Source organism: Tetrao urogallus (genome assembly GCF_951394365.1).
Source record: "Tetrao urogallus genome assembly, chromosome: 7".
In the NCBI taxonomy this organism is placed as follows: Eukaryota; Metazoa; Chordata; class Aves; order Galliformes; family Phasianidae; genus Tetrao; species Tetrao urogallus.
This window is the reverse complement of record NC_136820.1, coordinates 31682391-31703598: the sequence shown is the minus strand read 5'-3', so window position 1 is coordinate 31703598 and position 21208 is coordinate 31682391. Positions and strand designations below refer to the sequence as shown.

General features: G+C 43.6%; 2 protein-coding genes across 3 annotated transcripts; one reads left to right on the top strand and one right to left on the bottom strand.

Annotated features, from left to right (window-relative positions):
* Nucleotides 1-757: 757 nt before the first annotated feature.
* Nucleotides 758-4986, top strand: C1QL3 (complement C1q like 3; the record flags this gene model as incomplete). Its single annotated transcript, XM_079538425.1, has 2 exons — nucleotides 758-1369; nucleotides 4807-4986. The coding sequence occupies exons 1-2, from the start codon at nucleotides 782-784 to the stop codon at nucleotides 4984-4986; spliced, it is 768 nt and encodes a 255-aa protein (XP_079394551.1). The 5' UTR covers nucleotides 758-781.
* A 3335-nt stretch (nucleotides 4987-8321) lies between these two features.
* Nucleotides 8322-18687, bottom strand: PTER (phosphotriesterase related; the record flags this gene model as incomplete). 2 transcript variants are annotated; one of them, XM_079538220.1, is made up of 4 exons in its annotated part: nucleotides 8322-8532; nucleotides 12078-12218; nucleotides 15657-15922; nucleotides 18256-18687. In XM_079538220.1, the coding sequence occupies 4 exons, from the start codon at nucleotides 18685-18687 to the stop codon at nucleotides 8322-8324; spliced, it is 1050 nt and encodes a 349-aa protein (XP_079394346.1). The 2 variants fall into 2 exon arrangements, with proteins under 2 accessions (XP_079394346.1, XP_079394347.1); XM_079538221.1 differs by lacking the exon at nucleotides 12078-12218.
* Between the last annotated feature and the right edge of the window lie 2521 nt (nucleotides 18688-21208).

Sequence of the window (21208 nt, the reverse complement as noted above, 5' to 3'; positions counted from 1 at the left end):
TGAGCGAGGCGCACGATTTTGCTGTTCATCCGCCTGCGGGGGGGTGAGAAGGGGGGGGGGGGGGAGACGTGGGGAGGGCTACGGGGGGGAGACAGGAAAAAAATATATATCTCCCACACTGCCAGAGTAATGCCAAACTCCCTGTGAGTGGGAAGAGCGGAGCAGATGCTGGAATGAGATGCCAAAGCAGCTCCCCTTTCCCCTGCGCTTTTGGGTGCCTATAAATTGCTCCAGCGCGCTCGGCAGCCTCCTCCTCTGCTGGCAGGTGGCACCGGGCGGGATCCCGCTCTCCCTCCGGCTCCGGCGGCACCGCGGGCTCTGAGCGGCTTCGGGCAGCGGGCAGCGCGTCCTCGCTGAGCGCCGTCACCTCTGCGGGGAAAAAAAAAAACAACAGCGAGCGAGAGAGAGAGAGAGAGAGAGCGGGGCGATCGCGAGAGGAAAGGCAAGTTGCAGGGAAAGTTGACTCGGACTGGCACGGTGTGCAAAAAAAAAAAAAGTCAATCGCCGGCGGGAGCATAAAAGTGCGGCGGTCGGGGCGGCGGCGCCGCTCCCTCCACACCCGCCCGCGGCGGCCGCAGAGCAGCGCCGGACCCGCCGGCAGCGGGAGGGCCAAAGCCCCGGGAGCCGGGCTCGCTCGGGCTCGGCGTTTTTTCGGCTCTGAGGAGGTCCCCGCACAGCCATCAAGATTCTGTCCAAAAGCAGGCAGGAGGATCGCCCTGCGCTGAGCCGGCTGGTGGGCAGCAGGCGGCGGCTGATCGCGGCCGGAGCGCTGGGAGTGGTGATGGTGCTGCTGCTCGTCGTCCTCATCCCGGTGCTGGTGAGCTCGGCCGGCACCTCGGCGCACTACGAGATGCTGGGCACCTGCCGCATGGTCTGCGACCCCTACGGCGGCACCAAGGCGCCCAGCACGGCGGCCACGCCCGACCGCGGCCTCATGCAGTCCCTGCCCACCTTCATCCAGGGGCCCAAGGGGGACGCCGGCCGGCCGGGCAAAGCGGGGCCCCGCGGGCCGCCGGGGGAGCCGGGACCGCCCGGTCCGGTGGGGCCGCCGGGCGAGAAAGGCGAGCCGGGACGGCAGGGGCTGCCGGGGCCGCCCGGGGCGCCGGGGCTGAACGCGGCGGGGGCCATCAGCGCCGCCACCTACAGCACCGTGCCCAAGATCGCCTTCTACGCCGGCCTGAAGCGGCAGCACGAGGGCTACGAGGTGCTCAAGTTCGACGACGTGGTCACAAACCTGGGCAATCACTACGACCCCACCACCGGCAAGTTCACCTGCTCCATCCCCGGCATCTACTTCTTCACCTACCATGTGCTCATGCGGGGCGGCGACGGCACCAGCATGTGGGCCGACCTCTGCAAGAACAACCAGGTGGGCCGGGGCGGGCGGGCAAACCTGCGGGAACGGAGCCGCGACGGGACGGGGAGCCGCGATCTGGGAGTCCCGAGAGGAGCGGGAGCCGGGAGAGGACGGGGAGCCCCGAAGGGCGGGGAGAGCTCTGGTCCGGGCGCCCTGCAGGGAGCGGGCAGCCCCGCGGTCTCGGCGGCCACGGGTCCCGCCTCGGAGCGGGTCAGCGCCGGCGGACGGCGGCTTTGTGCCGAACACCCCTAGAAACACCGTCGCGGCCCCGGCTCACCGCCGTTCCCCGCGGGGGGATGGCGACGTTCACAAATAATTAAAGATCTTGCGATGCCGCCGCGCGAAAGACGGCGGAACAACCCGTTTTAATTAGGAGAGGCGCTGCCGCCGCGCTCGGCGGGGCTGTGGCGATACCGCCGTCCCCGGGGCCGCTCCGCGCTCCCTCGGCGCGCACTCGTGGGTCCGGGCAACGCCGCTCTCGGCGCCGCGCCCCGAAGTGCCGTCGGGCAGCGGCCGCGTCCCGGGCAGCGCGGGGCCGGGAGGGGCCGTTCGCTCGCTCACCTCTGCCCGCGGCGGCAGCTGGGTCCGACACGGCGCTTAACCTTTTGTTTATGGCTCCTCAGAAACGCTGTGAAAACGGGATAATGAGGACATCGGCGGCAATTAATTAAATTAAAAAATGTCTGCCGTAAATATCATCGCGGCAGATAAACCGGGACCGGTAAAGGAGAGCGCGCTGTAACGCATTTGGTTTGATTTCTCCACGTAAAGGCAGCGCTGCCCGCCGTGGGAATACAATTATACCGGCAATTAGAACGTACGGCCATTCCCAGCCCCTATTATAACGCGTTTTAAAGTGTTTATTTTCCCAGGCCCCGGCGCTGTTTAAAAAAGTAACGGGCTATAAATATTAAATGGAGCCCGAAGTCTGTTTCCAAACACGACAACTTCCAGCGTCAGGCACGAGGCGCACTGAACTCTCGGCGTCTCAAAGAAAAAAAGGAGGGAGGTGTCTGTGTGTGGAGCTGCAGATGTGTGTGCAGATATTCAGGCAAATACCCGCACGCAACTTATGTATCACAGATGCGGTTCCAGCACAGCAGTCCCTCTTTTGGCTCTGCTTTATCCTTGGAGCGCCAGTGGCTGACGGTGTGTGTTGGTGGTGAGAAAGTGCAGAAATTCTGCAAGTGAGGCGTTGGGGATTCTGACAAAGAAGTCACGGTAAACGCAGTGTTTCTAACAATGGAAATGCTGGGTGGAAGATGCGCGGCTCGAAGGAAAGCCTTTCATACCCACGCGAAGCCTCCAAGGAGCACCGAAGTGTGCAGAGTTAATCCATCACAGCGAGGTGCTGAGTGCGGAGCTCAGCGCTGTGTCCCCGTGTGGCTGCAGGATGAGGTGAGCACCGTGCGGCTCCAGCGCCGTTTGGGGCTGAGCGGCTTTGCTCTGAGATACGCTCACACCCACAGCAGTGCTCTGAGCATTCCTTGAGGCTCTTCTCACAGGCTTTACCAGGAAATGATGCTGGCTGACCAAACGAGCAGGTGTAAGCCTACGGCACGCTGGATGTACAGGATGTTTAACACCAGGCACAGGGAGTAACATCTGCACTTTGGGTCTTTTTTCTTTTTTGCCTTCAGGCACGAGGTACTGACTCAAATCTGAACATGAAATGTCTGTTGCTGTATCCAGTGTGCATATGCTGACCATACGACAGTCAGGAATACAGTCTGAGTTTGCTCCTACTATCCACAGTCAATACAAAATTTAGAGAAATACAGTACATAGCATTTAATTGTGAGCTAAATGGAAATTTGGGGAGCAATGTAAGCCATTTTGTTTGCCAGCAGGCAAGGTAGTTGTTTTCTGTGAAAGTTTCTCCACCTCGTCTGCAGCCATTTCACCCCTTTCCATTCTGCCCTTTCCATTTACACTACCAACACACCCAGTCCGTGCTATTTTTTTGAGGGGTGTTTCTAGGGTTAATGCCCAGAGCCTTCAGCTCCACCCGCTGGTCATTAACTCAAAGGAAACACCCTGTGCTTAGAATAAGGCTTGCTGAGACACCAGCCGAAGAGATGCGCTCTGTAAACAATTCCAGGCGGTTCGGGATGAAGAAGTCCTGACATAGCTGGGGATTGTTAACATGCAGTAGTAAATTTGCAGGCTGTCAAAGCACTGGAAGACTTCTCAGCCCTTCTCACCCATACAGGATGAACAAAGAATTCCCGCCTACTGTGGCTTTTTAGTACTACGCTGTCCTCCACGGTAAAGATCCCTCCTCCTTTTTTAACATCTCAGCATTAATGGGCCATTTCCCGTGAAAGTGCAATTTGGAAATTTGTCATTTAAACTTGAAAGGGATCCGTGGCCATTTGTAATTGACGGCCTATTCCTTCGTTCAGAACAGACAGAATCCCACACGTAGAACACCAAGTCATGCATTATTACTTAGTGCAGGTTTGCAGCGCCTCTAAATCACTTCTGCTCCATAACAATACCAGAACAAAGACAAGCAATGATGTGTTGCACTGCAATAAATCACACACAGCCAAGTTTAAATATTTTAACAAACAGGGTCAAACTATATATAAATGATTTGGAGACCTACAGTGCCACAGACATTGCTGGAAACCAACGTCCATCCTGAAATTACAGATTACGTCCAGTTTGCTGGAATGTCACATCTAATCAGTAGTGGCTTAGCCAGGGAGAAATGGGACAGAAATGCATGTTCGAGTGGAAGTTGTAAATGGAATTAGAAGTCCTCCACTGCCTGTAAATTACCGAACCTCTCAAAGTAAACAGCGACGTACCCATCATTTTTCAGTGTGCCTCTTTTACACTGCACAGAAATAAACTGCTTGCTCAATGAAATGTGGCACTAACAGCTCTTCCAAATCCTGCCTGGTTCCTTACCTGCCTGTGTGCGCTGGGGCGTGCTGTGAGTGTGTGGGTGTGCCTTTCTCGCTTCTTTCTGCAGTGTGATCCTATTAGCTGTACGGCAATAAATCGGCTCTGGAACAACTCCAGCTCGGTATCCACAGGGCCTCGCTGCAGACCTTCGCCAATGTCAATCACTTGTTCCACTGAGATGAAAGTTGCACCAATGTAAAGCTGGCACATGACCAGAGCCAGCTGTCCCAACTCCAGTTGTTGCTACATATGTGGTTTCAAAGGCACAACACGTTTACAGGAATGCAAGTGGTGCTGTGCTCACCGGGTGGCTGAGGAATGAGCAGGTCATTGCTTTAGTTTCAGATATTTTGTGTGAGTTTTGTGTGAGAAGATCAGCAGTACCCATAAGAAAAATAGGCAGTGTATGTTCTTACACACGTGAAGTGGCAACGTACAGAAGCTGAATAAAATGTTGAGGCTACGCTTTAAATCTCAGCACGCAGGAGAAGTTATCTGGGTTTTCTTAACCACTGATTATGTGTTTCGTGTAGGTTCGAGCTAGCGCCATTGCTCAGGATGCCGACCAGAATTATGACTACGCCAGTAACAGCGTGGTTCTTCACCTGGAGCCAGGAGATGAAGTTTACATTAAATTAGATGGAGGAAAAGCACATGGAGGCAACAACAACAAATACAGCACATTTTCTGGATTTATTATTTACGCCGACTGATAATGAGTCAAAAGACCCACCCAAGCACTCTGACAATGAAGCTCGCCCTTCTAAGCAATGGATTTGTGTGGCAAAAGTCAGTGAAACAAGCACCCCAGCAGAGATTGACCGCTACACCTCACCAGTGGGGGAATGTCGAATGCTACCTGGTTCACATCTGTACGACACAGAGAAACTTTGCGTTAAAAAAAATACAAAACAAGCTAAACAGATGTGCGATCCACTACCGCCAAAGCAAATACTTCCTCATTGTTAGTGTCCATGTGAATGAAGTCTTACATAGATCAGATTTTTATAGGAAACAAACACAAAAAGACGCTGAGTTATTTCTTCAGTGTATATGATACTTTGATGTGCTATGATCTTGCTGCTTTATCCATACTTCAGCTTTGGTTCTTGTGACTTACCTGCTAACAATGATGCTTGGAGTCCACTCATAGTGTGGTGAGGAATGATTTTACAATAAAAGGAAGAGGTAATCAAAATACACTTTCTCTCTCCAAAGGAATTGTTTGCCTTGTACTTTTCTTCTCCTTCCACTTAAAACTAGAAACTAACCAGCTTCAAGCCTTAACTCGATGTTCCTGCTTTGTAGGTTTACATTAGACTTTTAACATAATATCCAACCACTCAAGTTGTTCAATTTTGTCTTCCCCTTAGCTGTATTCTAAAAGAAAAAGAGGGATAGAAAAAACACTTTTTTTTCCTGAAAAATTGAACAGCTGTCAAACTATTATATTGGACCAAATCCCTGATTACACTGAAGCCAATGGCAAAACTCCCATTGATGTTAGTGGAAAGAGGATTTGGCTGTTAGTTTGTAAACATGTGTAAATATATATTTAGCCAATGTTACAGGCCCATTCCTGATGGTTAGTTGTGTAACTATTTAGGCCTACAGTCCACATCCTCAGATCCAGGTCACATGTATTCTTTGCAGAAACTAGTCTTCATTAGTCCTTTAGCACTTAGTCTGTACTTGGCTACTATTTTTAATAAAACAGTGATGACTTAACATACTGCAGGTGTTCAACTAGGATTTTGTAGGAATGGGCCAACACTTAATTGTCTTCAGTGTCTCATCTCACTGAAGTTGGTGGGATTGTTCCCACAAAGGAAGAGTGGGAGATGAAATGTAGGAGAAAATGTTGGGACGCAGGCCTTCTCCGTGGTACTTAGCTATCAGTTTGTAGTAAGCTGTGCCTGAGATGGACACAGATAACTATATTACCAAAAATGAAAACACATATGCAAAGAAAGAAGCAGATACTTACATGCAAGAGAGTGTGTATTAAAACCTATTTTTCTCATTCATATATATATATATATATATATATATAAAGATATATATATCTAAAGTCTCAAAGAAAGAAGTTTAATACGTACAAAAGATTAATAGCTTGGAGAGTTAAACTAAGCACAGATACTATGAGTTACATAGTTATAAAAATGCTTTAAAATCAGTCATACCAGGAATAGCCACAGAATACTTCTGTTCTGAAAATAATTTATTATTCTCTTTGTTTGGGGGACGGGAGGCTATCTATTTCTCTCAGTTAAATCTTGCAAATTTCCATCTAAAAACATTACTGAGATTATTAACTAGCTCCTTAGCACAGCTGGTTATGTTATTCTTAGCAATTTGGCAAATTCAAGGTAAAATTTGTGAAAATCATTGAAGAGTAATAGAGGCAATCCCTAGCAGTCCCATGTCATGCCATTTGCCATAAGCAACCTTGTCTAATCCGCTAAGGGTATGAACTCAGATTTCTCTGCAGTAAGACGCCCAAAGTGTCTGCCATTGAGACAAAGAGCTCTCCAGTGCTGAGTCCTCAGTAAAGGTGATGAAGATTTGAAGAATGTCTCTAGAAAGCCTCGTTTGAATGAGTAAAGCTTTTAAAAAGAGCATAGTTCTCGTTCTGTTCCTGGTTTGAGTTGTCAAAAAATAGACTGAGATGGTCCAGGCAGAGAGGATGGCTGGCCTCATTCATCTAGGTGTTACAGAGGGACAGTGAGTTGCAGACTGCTTGTGTATTGTCTCATCAGATCGGTTACACTTTCGGGCTACAACACAGCACTGAGCTGTGTGTAGTGGCAGGGATCACTCCTGAGCTGTGTGTGTACATGGCGGGGATCACTCCTGGTTTCCTACTACTACGTCACACATTGCAGTAGCAGATGTGTAGCTGACTTCTTGTCTGTTCAATCCAAAATTGCTTTTATCACTCAGCGCACTGCCAGCAGTGCAGCTGGAGGTTGTCTGTGTGGTATCATGCAGTAATGTAACAAGCTAGAAATCATTTGCAACTAGCAATGCATATTTACTGAGGTATTTATGGGACAAACTTCAGCACCACAAGACATATTAGGTGAAATCTGAAGAAGCTTTTGAAATCAGGCTACCATTACTACCGGGTAAGACCTTTTTTTTGGGTAAATCGCTTGGTAAAAGATAGACAAGAGGAAACAACACACTTCATGTGAAAAACACATATAAGGCAAACATTTATTCCTTTTTAATCATATCTTGATATACTGATTTGTAAAGACTTATATCACAATCTTTGTTATAACTATTGCAACTCATTAAAACCATATTATGTAATATATTTTGACTTTTGGTGTCGCATCCTTACAAAAAGCCGATGGTCTGTATGCACTTACATGTGATCATTGGGAGATTCCATCAATTCCAGATGACAAATTAAAAAAGAAATCCGTAACACTACTACATACAGGAGTCTACAAATTGCTTTATTAAAAAATAGCATTTGTCATGTATTTTTTCTGCCAGTTTCAGTTAGAAATCAGTACATTGTTCAACGAGAAAGAAGCAGCGTCTTTTTAGAATTATTTTGCCCTCTGTTCTCTTTGGAAGTGATTTAAAAGTGACAGACCTTCTATCACTTAAATAGTGCTTAATAAAGGGATAATTAGCAGATTATCAATATTACAGAAATTAAAATCACACCCTGGAGAAGGGGAATTTAATTGAAAACTGTAATTTCTTTCAAAGCTCAGATGATGCTTCTTCAAAAATATTTTTGGAGAATGTAATAATAATATGAGATTACTCTTTGGTAACAATTATTTTAATACACTGAAAAGATTTTGCATATCCAGCAAATCATTCATGAATGGACTTTTCTAAGGGAGGAAATACAGAGAAAATAAGTAATTTTGGTGGTCTAATTAAGAAGTCATGATCAGGTTGTTCATAGCACTAGTACCTTCTGGATCTCTGAAAAGAAGCACGTATTTAAATGGCTGCTCTCCTAAATCAATCTGAATTGCACCAATCTTCCCTATAAGGTAGGGATATTAATTCACTATTCTTACTTAAAAGTCAACCACCGCTTTGGATTTTTTATCAGTATTTTATCAATTTTATCCTGGGATATGCCTCTAATCAGCATTTTAGGAACAATGTTTTTGAGGATATGTGAATATCCGTGACCTCCGTATTTCATCAACCTATTCTTTGTGTGCACATCATGAGCCATCAGAATTCTGTCTTCGTAGCCTTCATCGATCAGCATACAAATCCTGCAAAAGCAAAAAGCATAGCTCTCACTGACAGGTCCTCAACACAGGACTCGTCAGTATTTAAACTTCTTACATCTTTGTACTCCTACATTGCATTATGACTATTTTTAGGTACTGAAAAGACACTTTCCTTATATTTATTTCAAATTTAAAACATTTATTATATTGAATTGAAAAAACTCCACTCCTCCACGCATCTCAAAGCGGAGAAGGAAGACTCTTCCCAGTTGGCACAGCTTTGGATTTCCGACCTCACTGAGCCTGTGGAGGTAGTCAAGAATGTCACTCTCACAAAGCACGGGGTGTGGTTTTTATTTGTACAAGTAATAAGTTCTCAGAAAAGCTCCTTTTCAGCATGATCAGTTCATGGGATTAGCTGTTGCTGCTGACACAACACTAGTTGTAGTTAATAGCCATTAAGGACCTGACTGGTTGTGCTCAGTTGCTTTCACATTGTCAGTTAATTCTCATCTAGAATAACCAGGTTGATAAAAATTCTGAATTGTCGACATCATATTCCACATAGTTATCAATCAAACATGTTTCAAATATGCTCATTAGATTAGATAAATAAGACGAGCACTGTAAAGTGCTGGCATGTGTCAGCAAGTAACAGGAGTTAATGCAGCAGCCCAACTGAAAGACTCGGCAAACTGACAAACTTGACTCAAAGACTTCTGGCCATTGCTTTGTGGCAAGCCTGCTACAAGGAGGCCTTCTGTTCCTCATTTCACTCTGGGAACCTCAATCCCTTGCTACACGCAGTTTTTAGAACTTATTCTGTAGGAATCCAAACTTCTGCACTGCATGACTTTACACCCGTAAGCTTCTGTTTTTCGCTTGCATTAGTAGCAGGCCACAGCATTAAAGTGGCAGAGGCAGATAGACTGGACTATTTCTCACTGAGCCACCTAATTCCATCATATACCAGCACTGTGAAATTCTAATTTTCACCTTCTTGACTGTACTTTGATCAGCAAGAAAGCAAACTCTAGTTCTGTAAGTAACCACACCATATCTGGAAACCCTTACTGTCAGTTTTTATTACAATTACTTATGAGAAAATACATCTAGCATGACCTAATTAATATGGGCACAGTAGGAAAAAGTCAAGTGTGACAGAGCTTGGTAAGAAAATATCTTTCACAAGAACAATATAAATAGTATGTATATTGTAGGATTACGATGTCACCAGTTGTATGGGAACTGCTGAGTCACGGCCTGAACCTCTGATTGATCACCTGAGGCGAGCACTGAATCAGCCATGGAGCACAGGTGAAGGCAATTCACTGTGCTGCTGGAATGGGGGGAGCCCAGCTCCACCCCTCCTAGACCTACTTAAGAGCTGGCTACGGGGGGGGGGGAGGAAGGAGCTCTTCTGGAGATCTGCTCTGCTGGAGTTTTGTGAGTGAGCCCAGGAAAGGGGTAAGCTTTCTATCTATTCTGTTTTTATTGTCATTATCTGCTTTGCCAAACTCTCTTGTTTATTTTGTAATTATGATATCTTAATATTCATTGATTATACACCAGTATTTTCTTGATCCTGAAACACAGAAACCACAAATTAATCAGAGAATAAGAGCAACAATACTGGAGGGCTGTGTACATTCTTGGATGATTAAACATCCTCTTAAGATCATCTTCTTCCACAGCTGGACTCATTTTGTGGTTTGGGGGGGCATAGGGTCCTTTACATTCCATATTTGAAGCTTGCTCATTCCTCTGAGTTAAGTTGGTACTTGCTGCTGACACAGGGAAAGCTGCCCTTGCAAAAATTCAGTTTTTTACTTGCCCTGGCAGTAGATTGCAGCATAAATGAGTTAAGTACAAACAAATTAAACTCTGTTTGAGTGGATATTGTCTGACCACAGAAGTTTACTTATATTTTGAATAGATAAGATCTGAACAGACTTTATTTCCATTTAGTTTGGTAAAATTTGTTCCACTGACACACTTGAAGACCATTTTGATTGCCACCTCTCTAGCATTGATTGACCAAAAAAAAAAAAAAAAAAACCACCCACAAAAAAACCCCCAGCAACTCAGGAAGATTGCCACTGTCATTAAATGCCCAGTGCGGCTGCACCAAAAGCTTAGCAAAACCCACCTAACAGCACTCCTAACTCGAATGCAGGTTTTTGCATTGTACAAGAGAAAACAAACTTTCAGTATTTTCTGCCTATGAGCAGTGCTGCAATGAACACTCAGCTGTCAGAGAGTTTAAGGAGAGATGCTGGTGGCTAAGGACTCATGGATGGAATGAAAACTTTGCAATGGCTAAACAAACACTTATTAATCAAGGCATAGTCCATCCTTCTACACATTCTCTTCCCAGTACTTCTGTGCATGTTGACCAACTGTGGCACAGGAGAGAGGAGCAACACATTCACATTCTCAGTGTGAAAACTGCAGACTCATTCCAACCCTTCAGAACACTGAGCACGAGACAGAGAGTTCTGTTAGAGAAAGGATTCCCAGTGTGAAAAGCAGCAGCAAACGCTTGGCAGTAAGTGGAACTGTAACTACAACAGCCTTAAAACAGATGTTTCACAGCTAATCTGATGGTGAATGGCAGAAAAACAAGATCTCAAGTGCAGGTGAAAGCAAGCAAGCTACTTCATTGGTGATCAAGAACCTTACAGGCTTTCTCATGAAAGAGAAATGAAGAATTACTTCTGATTCTGAAGGTGGAAAAGACGTAAGAGAGGCTGGCATCCCACCCCTCAGAAACCTGTCACTTGACTACACATAAACACTGAAAATGAACAGCAAAGGAGGATGGCATATCTGGACAGAGAGAATGGAGCAATGCTTCGTGTTAGCAGTGCACAGCAGACCTGTCTGCAGCTGAGCCGGCACTGCATGCACTGCGGAAATGGGAAAGAGGGATCCTGCCAGTAGGCCAATATTTTCACATTGTGAATGTGAAGAGAATGACAGCTCTGAAGAGACAGGAACCTCATCCTTCCAAAGCAGGAAAGGACAAAGCAAACAGGGAAGATAAATGATAAAAAGCGTGGATGACCAAGCGTGGTTTTCAGGATGGAAAAAGGGAATCAAATCCACACAAGAAAACCAATGAGTTTTGCTCACTTGTGAGAAGTCATTACAGGCTCAGACAATGCTTGGTAGTGACACTGGGCTTCAAACTAAAGTCAAATCTTAACACATATCCTGTATATCCAGACTTCTCTTTTATAATTTGGCAGCCTATATACATCCAGTAAATGATAAAATTAAACAAAATCAGCATGGAATTAGGACAGAGAAGGAAGTTAAAGCAGCTTTTGATCTTTTTCTCAAGTTATACTCCACGACTCTCTGATGCCACGTTTTCCTTTGCAGATAGAAGAAATTATACATGGTGCCCTAAAGAAGTGACAGCAGCAAAAAAAAAAAAAAAAAAAAAATCCATTAATTTAGTATGAGAAAACGCAATTTTGAACTGTAAGCAGAACTGCTCTGTGATACCCTTTAAGATGTACAACAATAATATTAATTTGTCAGTGGCAATGCTATTGCTTAAACCACACTGAAGCAGGTACCTTGCAATTCTGTCATTGTCGCTTGGCATGTCAATGTCAGGTTGAAAGTGGTAATAGATAAATTCTGTACCAAATAGGTCATACTCCAAGTAGCATCCAAGTTTTGCAAATTCCAGAAGTTTCTTTGTATCAAATATGGTCCTGCAGAACACACAGAACAAAATGTCAGCACTGTAAAAGGGGGAAAAAAAAACCACTAATGGTAGGATGGTGGTATATATTGTGACTTCCTACTTGTAAGGAACAAAAACAATGTAAGATGTTGAAAAACAGAACTCATGTTTGACACATGCAACATAACATAACACACAGCATTGTCTTTCTTTCAATCATGCATTAAATGCAGATGAAGCAAAAGCAACTCTTCCCCCATGATATAATAACATTTACAATCATCTTTAAATGGAAGCAGAAAGGTTACTTACTTTTAATATCACTAAACTACTAAATAGACAATCAAACAAGGAAGGACATTTAAGGAGGAGGTTAACTCAGTGACATTTAAAAAAAAGACAATGGATTGCTTACATAAGACAGATTTACTTTCCCAGAAGAGTTACAGGAGACAGATACATCCAGGGCTTGTTTCATCCATCAAGCACTGTTAATATGTAACTTTGTCTTTAGTTTCCATAATGTACAGTGATGTCTCCAGACTGTCACTGGAAATGCAATATATCACAGTCTGCCCTGGGATGTGGCCAGAACACCTTAAGGAAATGCTCTTATGAAAATATATAATGGGTCTGCAAGTAGCTGAGGTATGGCTTTTGCATCAGATTTGGAAAGTGAAAGAACAAAGCTACAAAAATCCATCACTCATTTGGAAAAGAAGAATAACTCTACAGCTCTGTGATTTTTCTTTTTTTTTCTCTGAAACGTTTTTACCAAAAATATAAACTATGCAAATGAAAAACAAGAATAACAAGAAAACCCACTATCCAACCCTCAAATGTAAACCTTTTAACCCATGTAAATTTATTCTTATAACCATTACGCATTTTTTGCATCTAGGGAGAAAATAGCTTTCCACCAGGGCAACACAGCTAACCAGAATGGCTGTAGTTCTGTTCTTCTCTTATTGCTGATATTCACGTCATAATTTTATCCTATACAATTACATCACAGTCTGCCACTATGGAAATGCTTGATGTCACAAATTCAATGTATTATGACTTAACAGGATCAAGGAGGAGGAACAGACGAGAGAGAACCCTTGCTGAGAGAAGCCTGCCATCAGTAGGAGTCTAAGACTTGCCAAGTAAAATTAACTTAAAGTGTTATTTCAAAATAAATGTTACAGTTTACAAAGACTGAAACTACATGTGTTTTCAAGATGCAGAGCGAGCACGTGGGTTATTCTAGATCCAATCACAATCAGCTCGGACAGTAGCCAAGAGCACCTATGCCTGTGCAGTGACCCTATGTGTTTTTAAAAATAAAAACTAATCAGGGAAATAATAAAAAAAAAAAACCAACAAAACACTCCACCAACAACATATTTCAAAATCACAGCCAGAACAACAGGTTTTGGAAACTACACTTAGCACAGTGGTTTTGCAAGTTCTGTCCCACCAAAGATCAGGAGAGCTTGATTTCCCCAGCCCCTGGGTCCCCTTGGAGGCCTCACTGATGCAGCAGCAGCAGCTCCCAGTTCCAGTGGCTGGTCCGTGTGCTGGGTGTAGGTGTTGGGGCAGCATGGCCCTGAGCTGTCCTGAACGCAAGGAAAATGAGATGGGATGCAGGTCCTGCAGGCTGGACTTCATCTGTAAGTCACCTAAAGGACACCCATCGAGACATGTTCAGACCAACATTCCCAATAGCTCCTGTGAGTCTCTGAACAAAAGTTCCTGAAGCAATGGATGCTGATAACTGATCTCTACCAAGATCCTTTACAACCTTAATCCCTGTTAAGGGATTGGATTCAGTAGCCAAGATTCAGGAGCTTTTGCTTCCTAGCCTTCATGTGTGCTGTATTTCCAAGATGGACACTCGCTACCCTTTGTTCTAAGATGCTAAATGGCAAAATGGTGGCCTGCATTTTAGTTTTAGCATTTGACTGTAAATTCACCTGAAAACTGTCCCTCTGTGTATGTCAAAAGCTGGCATGAAATATGGAGCTACGTACAAATTCATCTCACACTGAAGGGGCTGGGATGCTCCCAGATGGATTCTTCTCAGTGAAAGAGACCTAAAATGTTAAACGCACATTGCAAAGCCAAACTTCACAGCAGTTTAGAGCCTGTGTTACAGCAACTGCCAACCTGAATGTGTGAAAATAACGATAGAAGAAAGACAGAATAAGGAAATGCCATATTGCTTATCAGTGGTTGTAAGAGAAACCGCACCTCTGCCTTGACTGTTTTCCTACTTATGTTGCTTATTTTTTCCACCAATAAATCACTGAATCCAGTGACTTACAACAGTGTATAAAGGCAAAAAACCAGAACTGACGTTGATGTTGTAGCAAAAATGGGTCCGTAAGTACTACGCTGCAGCCTGCTCAGTCATCTTTCACAGAAACATTTAAGCCGTTAGTTTTTCTTAAGAACTGAGAAGACAAAAAAGAGCTATGCATACAATGGAATTCAGGCAAATAAATAAGGAAAGGCTGTATCATTTCTGTATCATAGAATATAAGTAAAATTTCATGACACTGAATATTATGCTCCTAAAACCCCCATATAAAACACCGAGCTCTGTACAAAACCTGCAGCGTGATTTGTAAGCTCATAAAGCCCATAATGATTAGAAATTTGGAGATCAGAGCTCTTGCCTGCATTACACTCCTATTGAGGACAAACAATCCAATTGCTGATAGTCATATGACCACATTATTCAACAACTGTCCAAACTAATCAATGCTCGGACTTTTTCCAACTCATCACGAGTCACACAAGATCACACAAAAGTGATTTGTTAATAGAGAATGTGTTTCTAAATTGGAGTGAGAAAAGCACCTGGTTCTTCCACACATCTGATGTAGGGCTTCAGATTTTTATTCTCCAGGAAAGTAGAAGTTAGCTCTGTGGTCTAAGGTAAGGATCATCCAAAATCCAACAGTTTTCATTTTAAGTAGTATTTCTTCTGTCTGATAGCAGAATTGAAAAGTTCCAGCTTTGATTCAGAATTTACCCAAATCACAGAGTGTTCCATTAGCATCAGTGGCTCACTTTCCAAAACGCTGGAATCCCAGCAGCCCTCTCCACATCTGGGAAAGCCACTCAACATCCAGTTCTCATGATTTGTACAGGCAGGTGAATTCACCAAATCTTCTTTAAGGAATAAAAAAATGCAAAATGCAGCTACAGTTATTCCTAATCTTGCATCTTCTGAAGGAGTGTTTAAAATTCGTGGGTGTTTTTATCAGTATGAACCTAAGAGCTGATCCCGATCAAAGTGCTGGAAGCCGATCAGGCTTTATATAAGGAGTTACATATTCAAAGTCAGTAAACACAAAAATATATTTCATGTCACGATATCAGAGCACAAGAAAAAATAGTTTTTTGCAGAGCTGTTCCCCAGAATTCCACGAGTTGTGGAAGCACGGCCAGAAGGAGAGCTGAGCAGCCCGCTTACCTGTCGAGGTGAGACATGACTGTTTTGGAAGTGTCAGCCCCGGCTTCCTGCAGGATGCGAACTATCTGGAAGGGTGCATCGCTGTGCCTGCCAGGGTGGATGATGATGGGGCACCCGATCTGTGCCTGTGCGTGTGCAGCCGCCTGCAGCACCCTGCGCTCGCTTGCAGTCATGGGCCAGGAGCAGCCGATCTCTCCCACCACACCGCACCTGATGTCAGTCCCATCTGCTCCGTGGAGGATCTCATCAACAATGATGCCTGTGAGCTGAGGATTGGGGATATGAGGCTTTTTGTTAGCAGTACCATTTTTATTAAAGAAGCATCAAATGTGTCCTATGGACGCTGTGCAAGCTCTACTACCGAGGTCCTTTTGGACTTATTTAACAGTTGGGTGTGTGAAAATGCTGCAGTTAAAATCTCGTTTCTGCCAACTAACATTAACCTAGCCATTAACTAAGACCAAAATAAACAGAGAAGGAAATCAATATAACAGTATCCACAATTAAGAGCATTTCTCCCTCAATTGTCCGGTTTGTAGGGAAAGCTGGTTCACACACAATTTGAGTACTGATTTAAGTTGGTAGATCCAGAAACAAGTCCTGCTAAACCGGGGCTCAGCAAATAAGGAATTCTTGTTATTCAGACAGGAAAGGAAGAAAGTCTGGCAAAGATTCCAGGCCACACGACCCAAAAGTCAAGTTTAAGGTAAATCCTGCTCTTCGGAATGCAAATGTAAAACTACAATAAATCAACTGATGCCAGAACTACAAGCAGAAATCTCAGCTGAGCATATGCCCAACCCTCCATCCTATGATCACACACCTTCTGCTTCACGTATAACCAACCTACCAAACATTTCTACAGACAACCAGACAGGGAATTCACTTTTTTCACTTCTCTCCTGAGATCAACTCAAAGAACATTGCTCCTGTATCAATAATACTCTCATTTCATTAAACACCTCTGAACTTACAAACACCTACTTATCTCCCTCATTCAGCTAAGGCTAGAAAAAAAACCCCCTCAACTTATCTTTGCCTAATCCGAAAACACATCATTAAGTCAAATTAGTCTTATCACAGATCACTGTACAATTCTTTGTTAGTAACCATAAGGGCTGCTCTAAAAGTAATGTCTCCTATTTTATGATGCTGACCCAGAACATCAGATGCGGATGTTGGTGGTACAGCAGCAGAGGTGGAACCTTGCCTCCAGTATTCTGTTACATGTTGTTGCCATGTGACAGATGGCAGCAGAGGGGCAGTCTGACAAAACAGTGTCTGACATGAAAGTGTGGATGAAGGAAAGGTGTGTGAATTCCTCCATGCGGAAAAAAATCACATTCAGTGACATTCATTGATGCTTGCTGAATGTTTATGGAGAGCAAAGAGTGGATGTGAGCTGAGTGAGCCGACGGGCGATGCGTTTCAGTGGTGACAGTGACACTGGGTCACCTCCGCTAGTGCAGACTGCTACAAGCATAGTATGCAGGGAGATTCCTGCTAAATACGCGGAGCTAATGGTGGTGACCATGCTGAAAAAGTGTTTTGTAGCTGAGGATTTGCTCTGTCAAATAGTTTCACTGCGCTCTTTGTTGTAGTTTCCATGGAAATAAGCAGGAGGCATTACTTCTGGAGCAACGTATATAATTGTCTTTTGGACTGGATTCAGTATTGATGAACTGCTGACTACAGGACACCTGCTGCAGTCCATCAAATACTGAAGGGAAACCTGTGCCCATCTACTTGTACCAAATTCTAAATGTTTAGGAAAAGCAATATCCTACAGCTTGTTCCACTTCTGTCCCCTGAGGTTTACAGTACTATATCACATTACATCTGCTGAAGTTTTAAACACTTATTTTTAAAATGAATTTGACTCATTTGTAAACTGTGATAGATTAAAAAAACAACTTTTCTCAGCTCTACTCATTCACATTCACAGCCTCCTGCCTTGGAGAGTTCCCTCCCTTCTTCTCCCTATCATCACATTTTCTTAATAAAAGATGAATGAATATTTATTATTGTAGAAATATCTGGGGATCTCAGTCATTATTAACACATTGTCTTGGGCACCGTGCAAACAACAGGATTTAGATTCTGCCCTGAAAAGCCTGCAAAACAGTACAGAAGAGAGAAATAACTGGCAGCTTGAGCAGCGTGATGATTTACAACTGTCCTATAAATACTGCTATTTTTTATGCTTTTTACAAGAATTCTGCGTGATCTAATTGGGAAGTAATTACCAGGGAAACAGACAAATGAGGAAGAAGAGATATGCTTCTTCCCTAAATAATTGTAAAAAGGATAATTGGTGTTGTACCAGATGCCTACATGAAATATTTTATTTTCCTTTTGCTGCTGCATTATAACTCTCTGAGAGAAAACACAGCTTAAGCACTGGAAATGCTGACAGATAATCCCAGTACACACCAGTAGGGCTGGGCCAACTATTACACAAAAGCAGGAACACTGTTCTCAAGTTTTGCAAATCAAGAACTTAAGGATTTCACCCATTTTGTTTGAAGTTCTCTCCATCTTTGACACATCCAGAGATGATTCGCAGCAGAGAGGCCCCCAAGAAACGCTTAAGACTTACCTGCTCCACTGTCATAGCCTGCGTTTGAGAAGAGTGTGTGGAATCCACGTAAAACCCAGCCCCAGCAATAATATGGACTCCAGTTTCTTCAGCGAGTTTCTTCAAAGTCTTCATATCCCGACGGATTCCCATGGTCGTGTTCTCCACAATAGTTCCACCGCCTGCTGCTTTAAAATGCAGCAGCTCCTCCCTCACGGCATCCATCTCCTCACACAGAAGAAGGTTGTCTTTATGGCTGTAGGGATTCTGCTTGATCCAAAACAAGTTCTTCATCTTGATGGGCCCCTCAGACAAAGGCTCCTGGCCTGGTGAAGGTGGACAGAAGAAGCTGCTGTAGTCCATGGACAAGTGTTCATGTGTCAACGTACAGCCGAGCTGCTCCGGCTCCACCAGGCCCAGCACAGTTTGTGCCTTTCCACTCAAGGAAGACATTTTTCTTCAGCTATTGTAACGGGAAAAAAAATCAGATTTGAAAAATTCTGGGAAGAAGAAAGGAAACAAAACATTTTAGAAAATGCAAAAGCATTTCTTAGAAGATTTCTGAATTCTCACTTACACACATAGCTACAAATCCAGTGTGCCTGAATGGTTTCAAGATGGTTTCAGCAGAACAATCAATACAAAAACCGAAGCACTTATGTTATCCAGTTACAACTGTGCCAGTACCCTAACACTATAGAAATATCACATTTCAGTAAAAGGAAATCATCATCATTATTCATTGTGCAGTAGTCGGTACAACATTAAGATAAATGCTTCCTATTTAATAACAACCACTGCATGTTCATTTTGGATTCTCCACTCTTTAGCAGCTGTCAAATTTTGTCATCTTGAATTTTGTCAGCTTGAGCCACCAGATGAACAAACTTTGCATCCAAACTGAGTATTCCTGACTGGTACCTTCACTCCAAGCGTCCTCCAAGACGCGCTTTCCCCTTCCCACATTGAGGAGCCTCGTGTGCTCCAGCACAAGAAATGCAGGGAGGGAGGCCAAGTGCTCACTCTCTTAGCATGGGCTGAGTCCTGCCAGCCCTGCTTGCCTAGCCCCAGGGCAGCTCCTCCAAGCAACAACAGACATGGAAAACCCAACCTGACCCCATCCAGCTGGGCAGAAATTCCAGCGTGCTTCCAAAATGCTTTTTCCATCAGCTTCCTTGACCAAATATTTTACCAGTTAAGAACAGACTAACATTTAATTTACATGGCTCAGCCTCGGTGCTGAGCTTTTTTTCCTTATCTTTAACATAAATGAAACCACATTATTTTTCAAAACTTCAAATGAACGATGACAAAGACATACCTGTAGGCTACCATCTACAATTGGCTCACGTCACAGACATCTGCTCGGTGGAAGTTCAGTCTGGACCTCTACAGGTTAGAATTAGCTGCTCCATTGGGATTTTGGGGTATTTTTCTTCTTTTGGGGGTGGGGGTGCTCTTTTTAGTTTATGTGCCATATTAACATTAAACACAGCTGACTACTCAGCTCATGTTAGATCTTCCTGATGCTAGCTGCAAAGGCTAGAGGATATGTAGTTACAATCCCTAGTCAACCAAAATCAGCAGTTATGAAACAAAATACATGTTTAATCATGTCCAGAGGACAGGACTAACTAGAGCATGCATTATTGATTAAAGAGAGAGGTCTTTCCCATTTCTGTCTCCCTTCAGTGAATAATATCACAAACATGGATTTGCCACTGGTGAAGCCCTCAGAAGACGTTTTCCTTTTAACTGCTAATGTTAATCTACCAGGATGGCAGAAAGCTGAAATCTGAAGGGCACTCGAGTCTGCATATCAAAGGGCAGTAGAACACCTATAGTTCTTTGGGGATACTTTCTTTTCATAAGCAAGACTCACTGTCAGAGTACACTTGTCACAATGACCTGTAGAAGACAGACATCACCTGTCGAGTTAAGTCAGCACTGCTGGCGGTTCCTTTATCTGAGAACTCGGCCATCCATAAGAAAAAGAAAAGACCGACTGACCGACCGTACTTCGTGCTCTCTGTGTAAGGAGCCGTGTGTGATAATTCCATTTAGGAAGAACTGTTCTTTTATGAATTTCATTTGTAGACTGGTGCACTGACTTGTTTGAGAAGGCAGAATAATAATTATTCTCATAGAACAGACTGCTGGCTGACTAATAGAATGATTTATTTTTTGCCAAACAAATTATGAAGTGCATGATTTCAGAAAATATTATTCTTGAGCAAACACTTAAAAGCAAAATACCTGTCTTAGTCAGAAACTGCTGCTAACTGCAATTCAATTAAGTTACCCAGCCATTAATTGCATTCTGGAATAAAGCGATGCTCTATAGAGCAGCCCACTATTCTGGAGGAAGTTCAATGATCTGAGTCATTCTTATGCACACAGCAAAGAGACTATATGGTAACTGTACTCTTACTTTTTTCTTTTTTTTTCATTAACCACCAATGCTCTGGTGTGCAGAAGGACCCCAGCAACACAAAAAGTGATATCGCATTGTGGTAGGAACCCAGCAGCACAGTGATACCCACTCTGTATTGCAGAAGTATTTTTTTCACTATGTTCATTCACGGATGATTTTCAAATCAGTGTATTAAGTTAGGAAGACAAACCTATATAAATATTTAGGTCTCTAAATATGTAAGTATTGAAGCTCTTTTAAAAAATCAGACACAAAATAATTACAGTCTCTTTCCTGTTAAGGAAAGAGTTATTTATTCAGTTACTTGACACTTCAGAGACTCTAAATAGCCATTCTATGTGATTCAGAAGTTTTGCTCCCTTTCCAGTGTATTTCATTTAAAAAAACCTTGACTTTCAACATTAGTTCCTGCCAATTCCTTTCTGATACAGGTAAATTAGATTACCCTCAATTAATCTGGCCTGAAGATTGGGAAGACCCATGGTTGTGTGAAATCTTCATACAGCCTGAGGCTGCTGTCTTCTGATTTACAACAGCAGG